Source organism: Rhea pennata, chromosome 4 (assembly GCF_028389875.1).
Source record: "Rhea pennata isolate bPtePen1 chromosome 4, bPtePen1.pri, whole genome shotgun sequence".
NCBI lineage: Eukaryota > Metazoa > Chordata > Aves > Rheiformes > Rheidae > Rhea > Rhea pennata.
In genome coordinates, this window is record NC_084666.1 from 64,760,633 (window position 1) to 64,785,431 (window position 24,799).

Here is a 24,799-nt window from a genome sequence, read left to right on the forward strand (position 1 = left end):
GTATTCTGAAAATGGTGACAAATGAGCTAAGTACACATCAGGGGTGTGTCAGGTGAAACCTCTGTCATTGCAAAAATGAGCATTTGTAGGGGGTAGGTTAGTCGCATATTATTTAGTCTCAGAGCGAGGCAAGGAGCAAGACAATCTCTTGCTGTTTCTTCTGTCCATATGTTAAAAAAAATACATGATTTTTTTTTTCTCACCAACATAGTGTCACCTGTTTGTAGGTCTTCCAGTCAGTGATGCACAAGCCAGCGGTATATTCTACAATAAATTTTTTAGTTGATGCTTCAGCTCTGGGCAGAGCTGACTCAAATTCTGAGCAATCTCATTCAAAACTATTGAAGTATGCGAGTTAAAAGTTGTAGTGAAATTGAGTTCTGGTCAAAACAACAGGTGGTTGAAGGGGATGGCTCCAGCCTCACTAGCTGTTGAGACGTTTTCAAGGGAATGCCTGGAGCCTAAGAGCAGAATTACTGGAAGAGCTGTTCAGAGGCAGATCCAACTTGCTATCTTGCATTGTATTTTTGGGGACAGTTAGAAAAAGAGAAGTCTCAGCATTTACTTCCTTCATCTGATTGAACTAGAACCTTTTCTGTTCTGTCTCTCACTCTAGCACCAAGATAAATTAAGAAATTTCCAAGTAGACTGCGTCTTAGAATATTTACAGTATGGAAAGTACAATTTTAAGAAATTTAATAAATTTTCACAGGGACACAGATGGGTTACCAGGTAGCGGTAAAATTCTATTCATTGCTTTCTGCATGAGTTTATAGTAGCCATTGTTTTATTTTTCAGGGAAGTGAAAGACCAGTTCTGAAATGGTGTTTCATGTATAATTTTGATAATCAAGCAGTGACAGTAAAGAGCTTAAAGAAAAATTCTTTCTATGGATTTTTCTAGTCAGATCAGTAATTTATATGAATGGGGGAAAAATCCTAGGCATTTTGCCCAGAGAGGTTGTAGAGACTCCATCCTTGGAGATGTTCAGAAACTGTCTGGACATGGTCCTGGGCAGTGTGCTCTATGTGACCATACCTGAGCAGGAGGGTTGAACTAGGTGATCTCCAGAGATCCCTTCCAACCTCTTCCATTCTGTAATATTGGGCAGTGATGCTCAAATCCTAGCCAAAAATACAAAGTACAAAGTAGACAAAATAGCTTTGAATAAAATATTTTTTTAAACTGAATCTGAAAAATTAGGTGCTAACATCATGACAAAACTACAAAATAGAAATTTTTTTTGAATTGAAATAAAAATTCAATTGCTGCTGAGCTATAGCTTATGCTTTCTGGAATCAGAAATGTACCAATTGCATCTTAGTTTTTCTCCACTGTGTACACATACATATTAGAGTATACAGTTATATAAGACTGCTTTTTAGGTAGAACAATTAAAGAGAAGAAAATAAGCTTTCTTCTAAAATTAAAACCTCTTCTGGGTGTTTCTTCTGTTATGTCTATAGTTGTTAAACTAGTTCTAAGAAAACAAATTCAGCAGTAAGCTGATGGAGGACAAACCATAAACATCTCTGTTTAAAACATAACCCTTAAACGACACTAACTTACAAACAAAGATGGTCCTTTTCTCATTATGACAAATATTCTATTTAGGAATGCACTTCTTAAATACTTTCATTCCTAAATTTGAATGGGATGTCAGGAGAGCTTTATCACAGGATAGGGAAATCTTTTTTCCTTCTGACTTAGGTCAGTTCTGCAGCAAACTTTAAATCACTTAGAAGTGTATATTGACAAGATTTGCACTGTGAAATATTAGCGTAAACTTGAGTCATGATAAACACCAAAAGTTTTGCATCTCAGTAATTTATCTACTGTAGTGCCAAATGGCAAGATGATTTTGTTAGAAATCAAAGCAACCACAAAGCAACCACTTATTCTTCCTGTTATTATTCTTCCTGTTTACAGGTGCTATATTTGTGGGAAGCTAATGTCTTGCACTTGAATGATACGTTACCTGCCATTTGGTAATTAGTGTGTTACGTAGTTTGGGATACTCTTTAGATGGACACCTAGATATCTTGCATGTATTAGTCCTTATCCAAAGTTTCTCCATTGTTGATGTAAGAATCAAGAGGTATATAGTTTGATCTATTTTCCATGGCAATACGTGCTACTTGTTAAGCTTTCTTGATTTTTGTTTTATTTCAAAATCTGAAATTCTAAGCTCCATCATATTCTTTCCTTGAAAACATCTGAAGGACTAACAAGAGGAAAGTTATGCTGATGAAAAGCCCTTCTTTCCACTCTTCAGAGGTTGATCCATTACAAGCATTTGATCTGGTCCAAGTTTCTAATTGTAGAGTTTTTCACAATTTTATATATGTCGAGTCTGGAAAACAGTTGAAGTGACTGGTACCTACTGCGCAGCTGTAAACTTAGCATGATCTTTCATCGTGCATGTTGAGCTTCTGCATTTGCATATTCTTACTGAGAAGCACAAATTTAAGATAAAAGATACATGTTTGCTAGCAATCTCGAATACTAGTGAATCTGTTGAACCAGTTTTAGGGAGGATTGTTTGTGTGTTTGTGTTTAAGAAGCCATGCAACACAGAAAAGCCAAAACCTTTTTCTTTCAAATATTGAATGTTGGTGGAAGTTGTGTTGGTGGCACAAGTTTTTCATCTCCAGGTATTTCTAACAAGTTCTTCCTCTAAACTGATTTCTACTGTTTTGTAAATCTGTATTTTTATGCATCTTCTCTATGTGGTTATCCTCTGTCTCTTAAACTATGTTCTCTCTTCTGCTAACTGGCTTCATTTCTCCTTATTATTTCCCCTATTTTTTTTATATCTTTATTTTTGCCAAGCAGCATCCATCTGACTATTCACATTTTGCAGTGTAAATTCCTGTCCCTTCTGTCATTGACTTGCATCCTAAATTGATGTTATGGCTGATCTAGTTGTCTTTTACATTCTGTTAGTTTCTACAAACTTTTGCTGTTTGCCCTGGCCCTCTTCATATTACTCTTTAATATACACTTTCCTGTCAGAGCTTAGCCATGAACCATAGTACACCAAGATGTGTTACAGTCTTTATATAACCTTTTCTGGTCTTCCTTCTCAGTAAAACATAGTGTGTAGCATTGCCTTTGATGGCTGATTTATAAAAAAGCCGTTTTTTCTTAGTACAGTCATCCATCATTCTGCTTCTTTCCTGGTCGTTTTTATCAATGCAGGACAACAACATATTATAACTAGAAAGAATTCTTTATAAAACTCTTCACTATACTGCTGAGTCAGAGCAATTATTACAATGTTTTTTTTTAATGCAGGGTGAATTGATGTGCCTTCACCAAACAAGGGCCTGGACCATTGCATTTTTGATATACTAACTACTGCTTGTGGGCTTTCAAAATCAAGAACAGTTTGAATTGTTTGAATTCCTTTCCACCAGCAGGATAATTGTCACGTAGGCTGCAAACTGCAGAATCAGCAAGTCATAGTAAGCAGTACTGAGGATGATGAACTGTCTCTATTAGAGATTTTTTTATTATTATTATTCCAAGACACTGAGAGAATTGTAGAATGATGTGCTCCCAGATCAAGTAGCCCATCAATTCAGCATTGAAATTACTGTACCTCATCACAGCCATGCAAGGTTTAATCTGTGTGAAGATGTGGTCCTCTGGTTAGTTCCCTTGCTTCCACATCTAACCATTTTTTAGTCTAGTTCAGTGCAACTTCTGTACATCTACTGTGTTGCATTAAAAATGTGGGGCTCCTTGATTTGACAGCACTTGTCTTTCTGACAGCTCTTGAGATATGCACCTCACATCCATGTGGAAAGTTTTGGGAAGAATAGAACCATCTTTTTTATTAGCTGAAGAAATTTAAAATTAGTAAGTGATATTTATGTAGTTTTTGATTTTTTTTTCCTGTGATGCATTGAAAGGGATGCTAATGTGTATAAGAGGAAGAGCAAAATGACTGTCCGTAAAACAATGAAATATAATAGTAATTCTGTAATGTATGAAATATTAAAAGAATAATTTTTCATTGACCTTTTAGCAGTAATAGATATAGAGATAATGAGTAGAAATGTCACCTTTCTTACTGGATTTGTCCTTTTAATTATTAGAGCTTAGTGTATGTTTTTGTGTGACATGTAAAAAGAAAAGATTTATGGCATTTCATCTCTCTTCCTTCTTACAGCAGGACTCACGAGGTCAAACTGACTGATCTATTCCATTTCCCTGCTTCTATAGTATGAAGGTCTCTTGCCTGGTTATGTGGCTATGTGGGGAAAGCTGAGGTTGACTGGCAGGGTAGTGATAAATTACTTGTGATGGAGAGATCAAACCAAGCCCTTATTTCTGGGGCATTTCCAAATGCAGAAGCAGTTTATTTTGGCCATATTTCTTAACTTGTTCCTCTTACCTAAGCAAAGGCCTCTGGAATTGATTAACTGCACACAAAGACTTGGTCTGTGTACATTTTCATTGAATAAGAGCTATTCATTTTATGTTTTGCTTCAGTAACCACTTTCACTTGCTGTGAACAGCATTTGTGCTTCCAGTTTTGCTGTAAAAATAAAAATGCATTTTTGTCACAGATGTGTGGCTTTTAAATTGATGCTTTGTTTTTAACATCTACTTCAAGCGCAGTCTACTTCTCTCCTGGGTGTGTGATAATACACACTGAACGTACATAACTTTGCAAAGCCGCTGTGTGAGGTGAAGCACTGGTTTCAGTTGAGACTGTGCTGATAGAGGGGGCAGCTTGATATGGAGTAATAATTCAGCATGGAAGAGATAAGTGAGTAGCATCCTAGAACAACTGGGAAGTTTAGTTCAGAAAAGGAGCAAAATATTTCAATAGACTTAATATTGAGATAGGGCTATAGCAAAATTAGGATATTACTGTCACTTATTTTCCCTTCCTTCCTTCTCAATTCCTATATTATTTGTATATTTTAAAACCTCAGGGGGTAGGGGGAAAGAAGGCTTTTGATACTGAGTAGTGGCATAAATAGCTTGTGCCGCATAACTATTTCCCCTAAGGTTTGATTGCTGATTGACTGTAAAATACTCAAGCTAGGTCAAGCTAAAACTCTTAAGGACTAGTGTTTTAAGATGGAACTAGTGATTTTTTGTTGCTAAATATTTGGGTTCCAGCTTAGACTTTCTGAAATGCAGGTGCTCTGCCCTTTCTGAAAACCAGACAGCTTTAAGATATACTAAATTTTGAAATGAGAACATATTTTTATAGTATTTTTATTATTTTTTTTTAGTGTATGCTTCACAGTTAATGGCTCCATGTTATGTCAGCACATTTTCATTATAGGTTTTCCAGCAAAATATTTTCTGTGAATAAAAACCAAATGGGTATGCTCTTTAGATTATTAAAAAAAAAAAAAAAAAAAAAAAAAAAAAGAAATAGAGGAGGGTCCTCGGAGAGCACGGAGAAGTTGTATCTTCATGAATGAGCAGACCCTCTCTATCCTTTCTAGAGGTTTCTGTTCATGCCAAAGCCTTGAGATTCCTTCAGATCCTCCTCTGCGAAGGATGGTCTAAGTTGTTTGCATATGACAAGCACTCTGGCATCCTGATGAAGTACACTCTGTTCATTTGTTCATAGTCCTGACCAAGAGTCTAGGCACTGACTTGTATTTAGAGTTCTAACATACCAGCAGTATGCACGTAATGATATGTAAGCATTTAATACTGTCTGACTTGGAACACAGAATACTACTTAGGAGCAGGAAGAACAGAAGCAGATTAACACTGTAGGCATGCCAAACGTTGGTGTGATAATAAAGGACGTTTAATCAAAGACTGAATAATTTCATGTCTGTGTAAGGGCATCGGAAGAAATTCAAATTGGAGTAGCATGGCAGGCTCTTTCTTATTAGCCAAATGGTAGGGAAAAGATCTTAGCCAGCCAGGCTGCAAAAGATTACATCACATTTGTAATGTAAGTAAACAAAAAAAACATTTTGTTTATTGACTGGAAATGATCTTTCTATTAACCAAAAAAGCTAAAAGGTTATTCAATTGTGAAGCTTATTTGTGCGATATGACTAATAAATATTCTGTAAATGATTTATATTAATGTTTTCTTAAAGTCCACTATCCTGAAACTAACTTAAATAAATAAATAAATGCTTTATACTGCCAACAGTCTTGTCTCCCCTGCATGTGATAAATACTGATCATTGCCCCCCCCATATATATATGTGTGTGTGTGTGTGTCTATTTCTCTCTCTCTCTCTCTCTCTCTCTCTCTCTCTCTCTCTGTACATATATACATATATTTATCAGGAACCACAAAATAATTTTTATTTTTATTTTGCATTACTATAGCAGATGAATTAATCAGCAGGCTATGAATTGTTGTTGGCTTTTGGTGGCCTCACAAACCATTTAAAATTCTCTCTTGTTCTACAGAGTTTCATTTTTAAGCATGGCTATTGGCCTCTAGAAATGTTTCTTAGAAGAAATGAGAAACCTCATGTCAGAGAACCACAAAATAACAGACTATTAAATTAGTGATTTGATTCACACTAAAGTGTGAGGACGGGTTATCATTTTTAGCCAAATTATATTGCTGCATTTTCCAGTTCTCAAAATAGATTTCTTTTGGGATTATGCAGCTTGTTTCTAGCAGATAAATTTTGATAATCTGTCACAATATGCAACTTTGTCAATTTAGTCTAATTTCTGCTCTCATCTTTTACGTTACTTTCTTTTGCACTATATAGTTCCTATTCCATCCCCTATTTCCTAGTTTTCAATTTGAGATGTTTGCAGGTTGTTATGCCCTCCCACAATGAGTGTTACTCGTGCTACTAAAAATTATATTGTGTTTTTTATTTTTTTTTTATTTTTATTTTTTTTACCTATTAAATTCTGCTTTCATCTCATTTATTATAACAGTACTGCTAAAATTTCCTTAGTAGTCTGTTATGGTATGCCAAGAATCTCAGGAGACATGGCTATAACTCACTGTAGAATGAACCAGTGTCTTTACAAAAGTACAAAACCCATAAACATGTTAGTTTTGACCTGAATTTTTAGCCTTTCTATAAATAAAATACCTCTAGAAATAGAGAAAAAGTGTGACTGTAATTATAATGTTAGAGTGTATTCTGAGTTCCAGTAGTAATTCCAGTGAAAGGCATCTTCTATCTTTACCTGAAATTAGAAATTCTTTGTGAATTTTTCTGGTTGCTTGGATTTTCCTTGAGGATGATACTAAATAATAACTTTCTGTTGTGGTATGTACAAAATTAAAAAAAAATACATTTTTATCACAGAATTGAAAAATTTTCAGTTACTCTTGAAACACCACTTTGTCCACTTATCTCTGGTGAATATTTCCCCACATAGCTGGGGAAGCTGACATGGTTAAGGAAAATTGTGATTTACATTCACATCTGCAAGAAGGTTTTAGAGCTGGAATTAAAATTTTGCAAACTCTAGCTTTAGTCCTTGATCTTTCTGAATTTCTGACCTAGGAAAGCACATAAGCATACTGTTTTTAATGGGATTAAAATACATACTGGAGGTTTTGTCCTACCAGAATAAAGACAACTTTTTGAATAGGAGCTTAATGGATGGCGTATTTTGTTCAGATTTTTTTAAAAAAACTAATCTCATCTAAGTAGAATATTCTGCTCAAGGTTTCAATTTCAGCTCCCCCCCCCCCCCCCCAGTCATGCCACCCTGTTAATGACTGGGGTTTCTGGAGTTAGTCCCTGATTGATGGCGATGCATCTGTTTCATTTGAGAAGTACAGATAAGTTCAGCTGCGGTGCCTCTATTTTCTTGATAGAAATCAATGCCTCAATCTTCCAAATTGAGAGTGCTGTAGTAAACTATCTAAGATGCTTGGAAGGGATACCACAAATGCCAATATACCCATTGCTTGTCTTAAGTATTGCACTAGGCCTGTATAAAGTACAAATTAGAATATTTTTTTTCTTTAGACAGGAGAAGCAAAATTGGAAAGTTTTCTTACAGTGATAGAAGAGTGAATGTTTTGTGTCCTATCTTCTTAGAAGATAGATACATGCAGAACTTTTAGCATTACAGATCACTTTAGTTTTTTTCCTATTTTTCATTATGCTTCAGTAGTTTTCATCTGATGGGAGTTTATTTTGGGATGCTTCTCACTTAACAGATGTTTGCTATCCTCCCAAGTTCACTAATATTTTGTCACATAGGGCACATCACTCCTTCAGCCAGAATGTTCTCCTGTGAGTTATGGGGTGGATATTTTTTGGTTTTGTTTTGTTTTTTAAATAAACTGCTCTAAAACATACCCATTCTGTGTTTCATCAAGCATGAGTAGTGTTGAGATTTCCTGTTTTCCACCAAAGGAGTTGGAAAAATATTCATGAAAAATAAGTGTTTATAGGACAGAGAGAGAGCAGTAGATATAGATGGATATGTGTATATTCATTCAGCAATGTCACAGCTTGGTTAACCAGCTTTACTGATTTTTCACATTTGCATTTCTTGTTTGTTCTTTAAATCCTTGCTCAGAGATTGACATTGAGCGTTGTGTCCGTGAGTCAATCAACCTATTTCGCTGGACCCCGAAGAGTGCTACATACCGGCAATATGCACAGGCTCCACGACAAGGCAGTGACAGCAGCAGCGCAAGAAGTTCAATGTCCTGCCTTTCAGCAGATTATCAGGAAGCACCTAAAAATGACCTGGTAAGTGCCCTGGACTGTCTGTTCTTGGCCTTGGAGGGGGAAGACATGTGATAGCCAGGCACACAGTCTGTTCTTAGAAAACCACCCTCCACTCCTCCGTTATCAAATGCATTAGTTCACCCTTGCCGCCTTCTAGAACAAAGCTTCATTTGTTATGAAAATGTGGGGTTTTTTACAATAACTCTGAGGAGCTCATAAAACTTTTGATCCTGTTGTCAAAGCAGTCATGATTAATAATTGTTATATTTAGATAATTTTCAAAGGTTACTATTTAAAAAATTAAATTAGAAGTGGTGTATGTCTGCTTCTAAGGAGGCCAAAGGAGGAAGTACAAAATAAATAGACCATTTTTACTACGTAGTTGCAGTGTTGTTCAGTGAAATGCTAGTTAACAAGATTATTGCTCATCTTGCTTGGCAGTCTGAAATGAGTTTATTAGTCTTTTTTTCTACACTTAAAGAACTCAAGCAAAAATCGCAACTGGTAGACTCTTATTTCTCTCGTAAACAGCCATCATATAGAACTGCTACTGCTGTTCAGTTAGAGTAATCTGACTCAACACAGGTGATTTTAGGACTCTTGTTAATGCCAGTGTTGTCAGGGTGTGTTTAAGTGTTTTTCCTTTTTCTTTTCTTTTTTTTTTTTTTTTTTTTTTTTTTTTTTTTGTTCTAATGAATATAATTACACAAACATTTACTATTGTGTAGGAAAAGGCTCTTGGTATCTATTAATGTGTTACTGATCTGGATAGTACAGACACACTAGAGTTTGCTAAGCACTTTGAACTGATAACTTGAACCTGGCTTGCAATTAAGTAATCAGCTGTACACACCCCTTAATCCTGTATTGATGTTGTTCAGGTTGCGTCTTTCTTCTGTTCTGTTTTTTTGGTTGTTTTTCTTATTTAAACCCATGTAGTTAAAATACATAGCAAATCTTCATTGCTGGCAGTTATATTGCTGCTAGCAAACACAGGGGTTTTACATGTTGATCACAGGATCTGATTTACTGTATCAGTAAGTGGACAGTGTTAGAGCCTAAGCTATATTATTAATTCTGATGAGAAATGATTAACTATTCTGAAATGTCAGCCTTGGTATCTTCTACTGTGTATCTGTTACTTTTGCTTGCTATCTTTTACTTTTTAATGTTAGAGTGACCATGTTTTTAAAAAACTTTACTGCTTTGAACTTCATCTTCTTTGAAGTATGTGCCAATAAAATGATTTCTTCTTGTGCAGAATCTCTGCCTTTCCCATCTCCTGCTTCTTTAGTTCTGTGGTGTCAGTTGTTACCACAGCAGATCGGTGTCCAGGGCTCACCTGCAGAACTACAAGCAGGCTGTATCTAAGCAGAGTGAAGAGGCTCACCAGTATTAAGGAGTCAGAAGGGAGAGAGCAGCAGTCATATACTGAATTGATAAATAAAACAAGATTTAAACTTGTAGTAGAGGGGAGAAAAAACCATTATTCTGGATCAAGCAAAACTTACTTCAGTGTTCTTGTTTCCTGTACTGGATTTTTTTTTCCCTCCTTCACATATACTAATTTTTCTTTCATGCCAGAAGTTCTGTTTTTAATATGACTAAATAGGCTCATCTATCCCATAATTTCCAAAAAATCAATTAATGATTTTGATATGTAATAGAGAAGAAAAATAAATACTGTAGCTTCTGTTGCCTTCTCTTTAGTTTGTATTTCATCCTCCTTGATAGTCAAGCATTTTTATTAGCATAACTGTTGTTTATGTTTCTTTTAAAGTTTAAGAGTTGGGCTTTTTCCGTAGCAAAAAGGAAATTAATCACATCACAACCAAATGGCGAGGAAGGCAATTGATACATGAAGCTCTAGACTACAACTATTTGCTGTCATGTGCTGTCCTCTCTGTTGGATTTTGACACGTGTATATGTGAGCTTAAGTGTGTTATGATTCTGTCAGGGGCCACAATGCAGACTTGAGCCGTTAACTGGGTACATGTCTTTGTATAATCTGCTCTACATCTCTGCATATTTGTCTTTAGAAGGTGATACTTCTCAGGAAGTGATTGCTGAGAAAAGTTTGAATTCTTGTTGTTCTTGGTGAAAAACAAATTTATATCCAAAAAGTTTTTTCTTCGGGGGCTGGGGGGGATATTAATTTTATTTTTTTTTTATTTTTATTACCTTAGTTCTGGAGCTATTTTTCCTTTCTGTATCTTCAGTTATATCCTCTAGTACAGTTTGGGGCATGGGAAAACTTTCTTCTATTTGGAAGCAGTGCAATCTTCATAGTCTGTTATGGGTTTTAGAAAGGTCTGTTGTGTCCTTGCTGATCAGTCTAGGTCTTAAAAGCTACATCCTTGTATTGCCACTTACCTAATTGGTCATTATGTGGAACAAGCATTCTGCACTGTGCTTGTGTTCAGTTTTATATTGGTTGTCCACCTCTATATTTGAGGATGAGGAGAGTAGGAAAACAATTCCTTTTTAAAACGAACCTGTGGGTTCACATCTGAAAGTAGTTTGTGACTTGAAACTTAAGTGTTTAATGTATTTAATTCTAAACATTAGCTGTCTCCTACTCATATATTTATATTTTCCTTCTAAGCTGCTTCAGTTTGTCTCTTAAATGCTCTTTATTGGCTACTGAAATATTTGTCTATATCTGCATGCTTCACTGCTTTGGTTAATAATAATATGAGAAATATTTGCCCCAGGTGAGCACTCTTCCACCAAACCAGCAGCTAGTAAAAGCAAAACTGTTTTAATTCTCTTTATCGTTAGCATTGCCTGGTTTTCATCTTAGGGGCATCTATTTACAATTTTATTGATAGGCTTGGATGCTCTCCTCCGTCTCTCCCTCCCTCCCTCCTAGACTTGTGTGTTCCTTAATCTTTTACTCTTTCAGCCAGTAAGCGTATTTCTACTCAGATAAAATCTCAAGCAGGAAATAGTTTCAAAAAGAATGAATGTACGTTTTAAGTGGATTTGCATGTTTCTTATGAGAAAGATTTTGAGTCAATAATAATAACAAGAAAAGCTCTTTAAATGTACTGTTGAATTTTGATTACAGTTTACTTAAATTTGTGACTATAATTTGTTGTTGGCCAGTATACTGATAATTTTTTTCATGCCCTGGAAACTCCCCAAGTGTTCCAGGTTTTCTTGAATGTCTAGGAGTCATAACGACAAGTATCACTTGTCATGTAAGAATATTCACCTATGCCTGCATCTCCCTTATTATAGACATAGTAGTTGTATGCTCTCTCCAGCTACCTGTATGCTCCTACATACAAGTGAGAGAATGATGCAGGGTGTTTCCTATTTATGAATGTCTGCTAAAGTCTGACAGAGGGACTCCCAGAGATCTGCAGGCTGGTGCAATTAATCTTTGGTCTTTTTTTCTGCTGCTTAATTTCTTTTCAAGTGAAGGAGTTCTTCATGAATGTTGATGCTTGAAGACGTACAACTAGAGAAAATTCCACTCAGATAGTTCCTGACTAGCATCCTCAGACTGATGTAAATGGTACCAGTCTGGTTCAGCTTTTCCTTTTCAATGAAATACAAAGGGAAATACCTATATGAGAAAGCGATTTAATAGCTAAATGAAGCAGCAAAAAGATGGCAAATATTTGTGCTTTATCAAAAATGGTAGGAGCAGAGTTTCCTGATGACAACTTTTCTATACATGCAGTCAAGAGTTGCTCTAGTGACATGCTGCTTGCAGATGTAAATTCAGGCCTATTTGCTATTGACTAAGAATGACAAAGTTCTATTGCTTCTAATATCCATTAAGTAGCTAAGATATATTTGTCCATATGAAGTGTATTGGCTAGGTTTGTTTTAAGCGCTCAAATCATTGACATGTTAACTCCGTTTACTTTTTAAATAAATTTTAGGTAAATCTAAAAGCATGGTAAGTCACGTACACCAATGTTTCTCCTTGAGTGTACTAGCTAGGAAATAGCCAAGTGGACTATGTTGTTCAGAGCAGCTCTTATAGTCCATCTGGAGGGTCTTATGATGGGAATGACCCATTCCAGGTTTATTTTTGCATTCTGCTTGTGTAGGAAATTTACCTTTTTTTTCCCCTTGCTCTACTATTCAACAGAAGATCCATCTTCAACTTTATATTTAGTTCACATTGTGCAAAGCATTAACTTCTTTGTCAAGGTACAGTTTAATGCTTCTAATTTATTTAGAAGATCTAGTTAGATCTAATTTATTTAGAAGGTGACACTGATGCTTCTCTTTTTCTGATTGTAACTGCTAGTAGCTTGAGTGAGAAATTGGGCTTATTTATATTCTTTTGAGATGCTATGCTTAAATCTATATTGGTTAAAATATACTTTTGTAAGTTGTTTGCTTGTGGGTGGAAAAACAGTTCGCTGTTTAATTAGGCATGTTATAATTAGCACCTCTGTTTCTGGCAAATGTTCTTCAGATTTGTTGGAAGCTTCAAAACTTTCCCTGGGTATTGATTAGCTTTTCAGGACTTTTTCATGTTTGTAAATCAGGCAGCCAGCAACTAAAGCGATGAGTGTAAGGAGATTACTGCTTTCACTGCTTTAGTTCTGTTTCCTTGGTTTTTTATTGTCTTTTGTTTGGCTGGATTTGACTTTTTTATTTTCCAGCTCCTCTTTAGCTGTTCAAAAGAAGAGGTTTGCCCTCCTATCATTTTTTGATTGCAATAAAGACGCTAATTGTAAACTATGATTACGATGTAATTGTAAAAGAGTCCAAGATTTAAAATATCTAGCTGTTTAGTTTGAGTTTTTGTTGTTTCTTCCAGAACTTACCTATGTTTTATAAGTTCTCAGTTCCTTGACAATTTAAAGATAACCTAAGTTGATGTGTCTGTGGTCCAGCACATCCTTTCAACTACATGTTTGCACTCATTCCTGCTTTATCTCAGAGGTGGAACTAATTTGATTTTTGCTGACCTGTGTGTCTGAGCTCCAAACACATTGAAGACCCGCTAAGTAATGGCAGGTTGCTGCTGGTGGCTGAATTTCCATCTTTGGCACCAGTCAGACCTCCTAATTTTCAAGCTGATTTTTGTCACTGTAACACTTAACTGAAGAAGAAAACAGAAGAGAACTCATGGATTTTGTACTCACTTGCCAAATTTAAATAAAAAGCTAGATGAATACCAGTGTTTTCCTAATACTGCCATTCTTAGTGATCATTATTTGTTTGTCATATGTAGAAAAGGAAGATGAGGAATCACAGAAGTGTATGTCCTAAGATGTAGTCCAACATAATAAGCTGTGCTAAAAAAAGTCCCTAAATGATGATTCTTCTTAGTCTTTTTTCTTTTTTTTTCTTTTCTTTTCTTTTTTTTTTTTTAGGGCTATTCATATTAAAAAATATGAATGTATTTTATTATATTTTGGGACTTTTTTGATAGAAGATAAGGCAGTAAATAAATTGCCAGAGTATTAAAAAACAATAAATACAGACTTAGTAAATAACTGACTCTGAATGTTTATTGATGAGTCTCCAGTGAATGTTGTGGTTGTTTTTAAGTTGTAATCTAAATAGCAATTTTTTTAATTGACATAGTGGGGCAGGTTTAGCTCAGTTGGTTAGAGCGTGGTGCTGCGAACGCCAAGGTCACGGGTTCAATCCCTGTATGGGCTGGACTAGATGATCTCCAGAGGTCCCTTCCAACCTCGCCATTCTATGATTCTATGATAAACTGACTGTAACACATGCTGAATAGAATGCTGTTCTTTCTCAGTAGAGTTAAAGGAGTATGTTTATAATAATCTAAATGTTACTTAGTTCAAACTTCAAGCGTTTGTTAGGCTGACCACTTAGATCACATTTAAGGATTGTAAACTATTTTGCGTAGACTCAGTACTTGAGTCTCCTCGAGATGCGTTTGCTTGCTGTGAGCGTAGATGGGGGCGGTTGGAGCATTCTCTGTAGCAGCCTTAGGCTCAGGTTCTGGAGTCGCTGGTTGTCCAAGCAGTTCTTCCTCGCGCGGCTTTGCGACTATTCCCGCTTTGAAGTTGAAAGGTTACCTGACCTATTTGACCTCTAGGCATTGGAGTTCCACAAATGATTAACAAACATGCTTTTTTCCGCCTTTCTACCTGTAAACTTTTAAAAACAAAGATCTAGCGAGTTATTTCTCTGTAGTTTGTGGGACTGATCATCTTTGATTCTGGAATTTTTGGAATTATTTTTTAAGCTCATATTTCAGGCTTGATAGACATTGATCAATTAAATGTTAGAGGTTTCGTGTTTCTTTTTTTCTTTTTTTTGGTATGTTACTGGGGAGAAAAAAAATAAAATCACAAGCAATAGCCACTTTGTGGTAGAATAATGATTATGGAAGCTATTCTCACCAACATCTAAGGTGCACAAGTTATTGGAAGAATGAATTGTTTGTAAGAGGAAGAAAGGATCAGGCCCATAATAAAGTACTAAACATAATATAGATCAATCAAGTATGTTACAGCTGTCAGATTTGGATTTGAGATGACTTTGTTTTTCCTTTCTTCTCCCAATCTTGGCCTCCATTCAGTGTAGCCTGTTGAAAGACATTGTCTGAAATATTTACTGTAACACTGATAATCTGTGGTTAGTCCTTGCCAACAAAAATATTTAGAGATTGAAATGAAAAATTGCCAGTATTTTATCTGCCTATCTCTGCTCAATACTCGACTGCAGCTGACAGTTCGAATCTGAGCTCTGCAAAGTGACACAGTGGTTTTTGCCCGTTTTTTTTTTTCCCCCTCATTTGACTTCGTTGATGCAACTTTTCCTCGCTGATTATCAGTGGATGATTTCTATGCTACATGAACTGGTATGGTTCCATTCTTCAAAATTTGGTGTTGCGTGAAAGCTTCTTTCCACAAGTTCAGCTAGAGCACAGCCTTATAGTAAAAGTGGATTTTGGCAAGAAGGGAATCTTTACTTTGTCTCGCTGAAGATTTCTGTAGATTTATGTGCTTTTTCAACTCTCTTACTGAGTTGTCTTGGACTGCCAGTTGTAAAATCAGCTTTTACGTGAAGTCTTCTGTGGCTTCAGCTCCAAAAATAGCCAGATAGCTAATGACTTTTCTATTCCTGTTTTCTGTAGTACTAGATTAGTTTCTTTAAGATTTGGAATATTCTTCAATAAAGATGAAACTTAAAAACAAAAAAGAACAAAACCCCGAAACTCCTCTTTTTCTTTGAATTGAGAATAACTTCTCAAACTCTGCCTTGTGAACTTACTTTGAACTTATATCCCTTTTGGATGTATTTCCTGTTTAAAATACAGATAAATTTCACAGTAGGACTAAATTATTTTCAAATACTTCCTTTCTTTTTGTGCAGGTCCTATGCATGGGTAATATTGGGAAACAGTTGACTTAGTGTTTTAATAATTTCAGTGGTAATTATTTTTTGAGTTGCTGGGGATGTGATGTATTGTAAAGTTAACATAGACCTATGAACAATGGAGGGGAGCAGAATTTTAAGCTGTAATTGCCCTGAATTGCAATATCTATCTGAAGACACGGTTTTCACTTCATTTGTTTTCGTGTTTCAGCATTGACCCTGGTTCTCTTTGAAACACAAGACTAGTGGAAATAGATCTTTCTGGCGACCAATATAAATACTTCGTGTTGTTTGCTGGGTAACAGTTTTATTTCATACTTCACTAAATAAACTATATTTTATCATGAAGATAGTGGCCTGTGTCTTAAAAAAAGGAAAGTGAAATGGCAGCACTGGGCCCATGTGATTTTACTTTAGGAGAGAATTAATTCTTAGAATAAACCTATTGGGTGTGCTAAAAATATACTTTAAGATGAGCATGATTCTTGAAAGCTTAATGCCTTGTTCTGCTTCTGATAAGCACAATTAGATACTGCAGAGAGAAATGATCCTCTTGAGACTGCATTTTTTTCTGTGCTTGTAGTATTAGAAGGCAATGCAGTTTGGCAGAAAATTTTGAAGTTAAGTTTTGGAGGAGAGATGAATTTAAGGATCTCAGGAGTTTTTCACACCCAAGTACATGCAGATGCAAAGCATAGTTGTCTCCTGCCCATCACAGCAAAACTAGTTCTACTATGCAATAACATTGTGTATGCAGTATATCACAGCTGAGAAAGTTATGCCTGTAGAGCATGCTGCTGTGTAACAGTGCAATTGTCAAAGAGTAATAAAAATGAATTTTCAGGACATGGCAAGGAGGTGTATTATGTGGGAGATTGTATATTTATTTCTATCAAAGGTGGAGGGTTTTGCTGGGTTGATTTGGATTTTTCTCCTCTACTCTCTAGGGCTCTGCCCTGGCTCATTTTTTGTGCTCGCTCTCTGTGTCACTCGCTCGCTCTCTGTGTCTCTTCTTGGATCCCTGCCTTAGGCTAACCTTGAACCTAGGATTCCATCGCATCGTTCTCTTAAAGCACCTCAGAGTAGACTGAGTGCCTTGTTTTTTCCCAGTTGAGTCAGTTTGCTATGTTGTTATGACCTAACTATATTAGCAAGTGCCTTGAGAGGATTAAAAAGGTTTTCCTGAACGCAGTTCTTTTTCATGGTTCTGTTGCTCCATCCTTGCAGTTGATAGATCAATATGATTTCAGTATGTATTGATTAGATCAAATGAATTGGTAATTTATATCAAAATGAATTATGTTTTTCTGACATTTTTTGACAGGAATCTCAGCATTTATGGATTTCTGTGGGTAACTAAGAGCAGTTGGGGTGAATTTGGCTGGTGGCCCATGTTAACCTGTCCACATCATCTTAAGATGGCAGATGAAAAAAAGAAAATAAAAAGAAAATAAAAAAAAACTCTGCCGAATGGGCTCAGTGACTAACTTTTGAAGACTCAGTGTTGAAATCAACACATGTTCTTTCTTTTAATTATGCTGTCTCGCATAGATCAGTTTCTGCAAATGTGAATGAATGCATTTAAGCTGATGTGTGTAGGTAACACACATATCACCACTCCTCTTAATAGTCACTAACAAAGGTAGAATCTGAACAGTGTGCTTTGGTCTTCAGTAGGAACCATGGTGGTAAATAACTGAAAATATCCCAGAGCTCTGCTGACTTTAACGCTCATTCAGCAAATAGGAATTGTGGATAAATAGCAGCTATAGTTGAATTCTAAAACATGATCTTTTTCATCTATAATTACCAATGCCAAGTGAGTTGCATGATCACGTCGTGAGGGGGAGAGGAATTACTCTTCCTCTTGTAGTTTGAGATGGGATTTTTTTTTTTCAGTACAGGGGAATCTCTGACATTTTATATTCTTAAGTTTCCCTATTTCTCTTTTCATTTTTTGTTTGCAAAGTAAAATAATATAATTTCCTGTCAAGTTCAAAGGAACTTGCATTCAAAAGGAACAGTATCTGTCAAGAGGGAAAAACAGGCACCCATGGAAGAGGAGTGTTGTGAGATTGTTCTTGCTGCTTTTGTTTCCAGTTTCATTTCATGTTAACCCATCTTGTGGGTGTTTTCAGGCACAACTAGATTATGGCTTAACTTTATAATTTAAAGTGTTTTCCTGCAGTGGTGAGAAGTGTTTGCTCCTTTTATCGAATCAAAGGTGATAGCTAATGAGACTTTGCTGCGTGCCTGCCTAGGTGCGTGCAAACAATAACCGCCCCCCCCCCCCCCCCCGTTCTGCTGACTCAGCTTATTCACTCAGTGTGTTAGTACAGGGAGAAAAACAGATTTTCTTAATAAGAGCTACTTAGACAAGCACAATTCCCTCACGTTTTGTAGACTGCAAAGGGGCCAGGCTGTGAGCTGGGTCATTGTGCTTCCTAAAAAACCCCCTGGGTTGCAGGATCCTACCAGTTAGGTTGGCCATAGAGCAAAAACCCTGTCATCTATTCCACTGGAAGCACACGTCGTGGGATTTTTGTCTCTGACCCTTTGTGGTGCTGCATCTTGTTACTGGAGAGGACATCAGGGTGCTGGAAGTGCAACAGGCAAGATGTGTGGGAGGCAGAAGCTCTCGGGTTGGGGGGCAGTCAGGATGATGGAGGGGTAGGAAAGCACAGCTTGCACACCCAGAAGTAGGACAGGCTTGAGAAACAGGAAGTACAGGGAGATGGGGAGGATGGAGAAAATAGTGTTTCAGTGTCTTGACTTGGAAATAAGAGAGGCAGAGTGTGATGGGGGGAGGAATGAGTATGAAGCATTAAGTATGAATTTGGCGATGAGCTTGTGGATAGAGAACCATGACTGCCAACCACCTGAAAAAATCTGGAAAACAGATCCTAAAATCTGGAAATTTGGCTGTTTTTCCTTTATAAGTTGTCTTGATTGAATATATAAAAAAAATTTTTTTCCTAATATTCAGATTTTTTTTAATGATTTCTTACTGATGGATATTTTATCATTGTTCTATCAAGCATTTTTTTCTGGGGGAGAGGTTCAGTGGGACAGGACACCTTTTTTCTTTTTATTCATTTATCATTAAAAAACTCCCCTTCTTCTGCAGGCCCCTTTCTGGCACTAACAGTGGATTTAAGCATTGTTATTTCTCAGTTGGTACATGACTAAAGCACTTTTTGCTATCAGGGCATCAGAATTCAAGGGAACAATGGGAGTCAGTATGTTTGTTTAAAACAAAAAACAAAAAATCCACCAAAAATAAACATACAAAAGAGAATGTTCCTAGGAGATTAAGTGTTGCTGTCATCTACTTAATTATAAAGAATACAAATAAAAACATTTGCATGGAAAATACTAAGTGGAAGCATACTTGTCATGATTGGTTTCAGTGCATAAAATCCTTTTAGAAGATGCAACTAAAGTCCACAACATTCTTACTGGATCTTGGTTTTGGATACTTCCTGAAAACTACTTTGCCTGTGGTAAAAACTACTTTTTGATTAAAAACAGGATAGTAGTGCCATAGTCTGACTGGCCGGATGCCTAAAAATTTGTTCCAAAGGGTGCTATTTTGCTGTCTGTCCTTTCTCATTTTTGTATCTGTTTTCATCTGACTACTATGTTTTGGTTTATATAAAATAGGGCTGCTCTATGCAAATGCATTTACCGCATGACCCTGAGTATTGCATTTAGGTGGAAGTCACTATGAAAATACATTAGCTTTTTTTCAGTTTTGTTATGTAAAGTGAAAAGAGGCACAAACAACCGTCTCTTTACTGCAGACTAATGTGACCCTTGATTCAGAGTTACACCTGTTTGTGGTGGTTTTGTGAATCTGCTTTTGTCTATTTTTCTGTTTGATAAATTCTTTAGAAATGTTTTTCTTCTAAGCTTGTATTAGAATCTTACTGTCTTCTTATTCCTAGATGTACTTGCATGCATTGATTTCAGAAACAGAACATTATGCTCCAAAATATGGAAGGACGTCTTCAGTGAAACATATTTCTTTATGAAGGACTTTGAAACTTTGAAAAGATTATTTTACTTGGACTCTAGACTTTAATTATATTGACTTTCAGACTGAATTTTCTTCTATATTAAATTTGTTGTAATAAGTAATGCCATCTTCAAAGAGAAAAGGGGGGAACCTTGCTTCTACTGAGATAAAAGCAATCCTTTTCATGGATAGAAAGTTGCTTTATAGCTCGTTCACTTATCAGATGGGATTGTTAAGTTCAGGTCCAGCAGAACTAGAGATACTTAAATATTTTCTCAAAAATGTGTATTTTCATGTAATAGCCAGGGTGAAATGCCTCTAAGATTATAGCCTAATGGAAAAATAGATAGGAGCTATGATTGTGCCAACCACATGTTCTGGAGTGCTTTAATTTTTCTGAAGCTCAGCTTCTAATTTGAGAATGCTTAAGCAGCTTTAATTCCTAATATTAAAAAAATTAAAATCCTAATGCCTATTTCTTTTTACTGAGGGCAATAAATGCATATGGCTTAGCAATTCCCAGGCCTATTTAAAAATTCATAGGGTGAGAAGAATAAGTACCTTTAAAGTGAAAAATTTAGGGTGTTTGGCAGGGAAACTTGTGGGAGGTGACTAGATCTCAAACTTCAGTGTTAATACTCCTTTTTCCTATACCATAGTGCCAAATAACAGCCTTTCTTGCTGAGCAACTTATTTTAGACAAGTCACCTGTAAGAACATATTTCCCTTGAAGATATGTCAAAATAAGTCTGTTTCCTTTGCTTCAGTGTGACTAGAAATGCATGTCGTAAGACCTTGAAAAAACAAATAAAAAAGAACAAGCAACTCGAACAGGAAGCTCGATACCTTAGCAAGTGAGAGTGAATAGGTGTGTGTCAGTATGTAAGTGTGTGTTTATGATAATTCTTACTTTTTTCTGAGCAATGATGTATAAAGTTCATCTCTGTGTATGGACACAGGTCTCAACTTCAATACTCTACTCAATGTGCAGTTTCTTACAGTAGCTGTGAAACCATGCTACTATGAGAACATTGACCAAACTATTGGAGTAATACAGAAGTCTGTGACTGAGTTTTCAACTGCTCACTGTCCCAGTGCTTCAAGCAGAGATTTTTTATCTTTTTAAAGGAAAAGTAACAGGTTTTTTTTCTTTGGTTGGTTGGTGGTTCTTAAAAATTATGTACTATGTCTACCTTGGAAAAGACATTTCATTTTTTTCCTATAGATATCCTGGCTTTTTGGAACATGTCATCTTTGTACCTTCCTGTAGCAGTAAGCGTTACTGAGCGTGGAAATTCTGTTTGTGGGATAAGTCTTACATTCCCTTCCATGTGTAAATCAAATTAAAAAGAACTGCAGCTACCGAATTCAGCAGGTTACTTAAACAAGCATCCTGACTTGAAGTTAATGGGACTATCTGCAACTTGAATTTAGATGTGATCAAAATCCCAGTTAGACACTGTGCATAGTCAGTTTATTAAATATTTGTAAATAGTTGCTAAGAAATTATCAGTGACCATAAACTTTTTCTGAGGAGGCAGCTAATCTTACTCAAAAGGATTTGTTCTAAAATGCTTCCTTTGCCACTGTTTCTTCTGATTCTTCCTAACTGGAAAGCAATGTCTAACAATGTTATGGGAAGGCCTAAACAGAGATTTAAGCCAGCAGTCGGGATTAATGTTAAGCCTTCTGTCTAAAACGTCATCCTGCCTGTCTTACCTCTTGTCTTAGACCTTTGGCCAGGCTAAAGAGAAGAGGGTAACTGCTGAGGTGGTAGGTAACAGGTGGGGTTCTGTTGTGCAGAAGAGTAGGAAAGATGATTTGGGCACTTCAGAGGCTGTAATGGCCTCAGGAGCTCTCTGAACCTAGTTCAGAGCCAAACTATAGATTTAGGTGGAAGGATGCTGGTGTGTAAAGGAGGTGTGAGTAGGCCTGGGCAGAAGGATTGGCAACTTGGTGTTAACCATGTTTAACTTGACCTGACAGATTGGTATTTTTTTAGAGAATTCCTATGAGAAAACTTCTGACATGGAATATGGTTGTAATCAGATACACCAGGTAAATGGAAAATTTTAAATGTAGTTAGGAGAAGTGATTTTATAAGTGCATGCATGTATTTCACTTTACAGTTTGAAGGAAAAAAATTACTCTGATAAAACAGTTATTAAAAGATGGAATTGGTTCAGCAGTTCTATTTCCTAGAAGTCTGTCGAGGAGCTGTAGGCCATAGCTTTATTTAAAGCCTGTATTCAGATATTGTGTCACTATATGTACCATACAGATAGAGCTAGACGTGCTAGGTCAGAAACATGGGAAATTATAGCAAAGGTGGTTGTGGAATAAATAAGGAATAAATCCTTATTTTCAACCCAGTTAATGGGGGGAAAAAAAAGAAAAAGTACGAATATTCTGGTTATTAAACGTTATTCATAGGACAGATGGTCTCTCTGTGTGGAACACTTCTTGTGGCTTTATACTTTATAGATAAGGAAAATGCTTTTATAGGAATACAGGTGAATTTCGACTTTTTTGGTTTTTACTGTGGCAAATGAGGACTACCAGAACTTCAGACTTCCTTCTTAAACTTTTATTCTTTCCTGAGGTATTTGTCATGTAGTCTGAATTAGACAAGAATCGTGTAAGTAAAAGTGGAAAGTTGTATAATCAGAGTACATCACAAAATAAATATTTCTGAAGATGACCTAGTTCAGGTCATATCAGCCATCTGCGCTGACATATTGTACGTTTATAATGCCTGACTTTGCTATCTGAATGTTTGTTGTTGTTTGTAATCGTCTGACCCTGCTTCAAGATTTGAGCTTTTGCTGCAGCAGACTTGTTTTGCCTCCCTACTGTGTCCCTCACAGGTGCTCTCTGGAGGAAGGTGTAGTGAAGTCTGCTAGTGCTGTCATGAAAAAAATGAAGCTGTCCTGGCTAAATGTGTATTCATGTGATCACTACTCTTTCTACTTCATTAGCTTTATTGGATATTGAAAACTATTATGTGATGCCCCCAGTGGTGGGCTACTGAATCCATAGATCTGAAGTTTGTCAGAAGACTTTGACTTTTCTTTCTTGTCCTCCCCTTTTATCCAAGTAATTTCCGTGGACTCCTTAGGAATCCACCTACTCAACTGGGAGGTGTCTTTGGGCAGCAAGGGGCGGATGGATGTGTCCTCAATCACACTGTTGCTTTTACAGAAGCAGGGTTGGGTCTGTTTTATGGAAACCCACAATAAGAGTCTATTCTATTGAAAAATAGTGTATTATCTAGAAACTCAAGCATCTTTCTGATTATAATGTGTTATGACATCTATTATTCTCAACTCAAGACGAAATTATGTGCTGAGACTAGCAATTTTTGAGTTCTTGCGTTTTAAATACTGTAGCACACAACAGAAAAGCCAGTTTCATGGGTTAATGTATTCCTTGAAGCACAATAGACTCTTGTCTGCAATTTTCCTTGCTTTTTGATATCCCGCTTCATAGCGAAGGTATTTATAACTGCATAGCAGCTGGTTAGGAAGTCTTTTTCTGGGATGTATCTTGGGAAATATCTCAGAGTTAAATCTCACTTCTCTGTGCTCCCTAGCATTTTCGTGGCATTCCTCTCTAAACTTGAAATATTCCACAGAATAAATGGGAAATTCATATAGTTTAGAAACTGAAACAAACACTAGAGCTGGCAACAATCAGTTGAGCTAGTACTAAGTAGTGCCTCAGTGTGCTTCAGTGTGTTACTGTGTTCTCTTGAAATTTTTTGTAGCCTTTAAACATGGTGTTTTGAACCAATAGGATTGTGGTAAACGAAAACTAGGTAAGAGAGGCAATATTTTTTCAAAATATAAAACTTACTACTGTGGCACTTCTACTAAAGTCCTCTGGTTTTAACTGTGCTCTATATATTCATTCTCACAAGTAATACACTCTAATGATAGCTCCATTTGGGACTGGGTTTTTCCTCCACTTTCTAAAGTCCATCTGTGTATGCTTGTGCTTTTATCTTCTGAACAACTGCAGAGCACACAAGTAACTCTCCATGAGGAAATGGTTAGTTATTAATGTAGATCTTTTTTTCCCCAAAATAAGGGATCAAAATAGTCTGAAGATTTTTCAGAAAATGCTCTCTGTATCAAATCTCAGCAGTAGTTTGTTCATGTTTCGTGGCAAGCTAGAAAAGCTCACTAGAAACAGCTGTAGACTCTTGTCTCTGTTGTAGAAAGTTTCCTCTGTTTGACCTCCTGCACAATAGCAGTGCAATGGTTGCACAAAATAAACCAGTCCTATTGTAAGATGATTGAGCTCTGTAAGTGCATCTCTGATGTATGTAACTGTTGGGGCAAGTGGAGTTCCATAGTGTTTTTCTGCATATGTAACTAATCTGTTAACTGTCTATCTGCTTGATTAAAGAATAACAAAAATAAGCTACTTTAAACTGTGTTTTTTTCATATTGAGTCATGGCACCATCCAAAAAAAAAAAAAGTGTTCTTGCTGCAGGAGATTGTATATAAGCATAATTTTTTAACTCCTTAACACCATGCTATGTGCTGATGTGTTTTTAAATATATAGTATATGAATGTTTTTGTAATGAAGCACTTTCAAAGCTTAATTGCCATGATATGAGGACCTTCTAATGCAGATACATTTCTGGAAGTTCCACCATGGCAGCTGAGAGGGTAAAATCTTGCATTTGCTTATGTGATAATTGGAGAAGTGGCTGTAGAAATTGCTTAACATTTAGATATTTGAATAGATTTTGCTACCCCAATGTCTAAAGATA

At 36.3% G+C, this 24,799-nt stretch overlaps 1 protein-coding gene and 1 non-coding gene across 4 annotated transcripts in view; both read left to right on the forward strand.

Moving 5' to 3' along the window:
- TBCK (TBC1 domain containing kinase) overlaps positions 1-24,799 on the forward strand; it is a 105,199-nt gene that overhangs the window by 65,101 nt on the left and 15,299 nt on the right. For all 3 annotated transcript variants that reach the window (XM_062574904.1, XM_062574906.1, XM_062574907.1), the window contains one exon: positions 8,512-8,687. In XM_062574904.1, coding sequence (XP_062430888.1) covers positions 8,512-8,687 — 176 coding nt within the window. The remainder of the gene's footprint in view (positions 1-8,511; positions 8,688-24,799) is intronic.
- TRNAR-GCG (transfer RNA arginine (anticodon GCG)) lies at positions 14,237-14,307 on the forward strand. The gene has a single exon. It is a non-coding gene; the product is annotated as a tRNA-Arg (tRNA).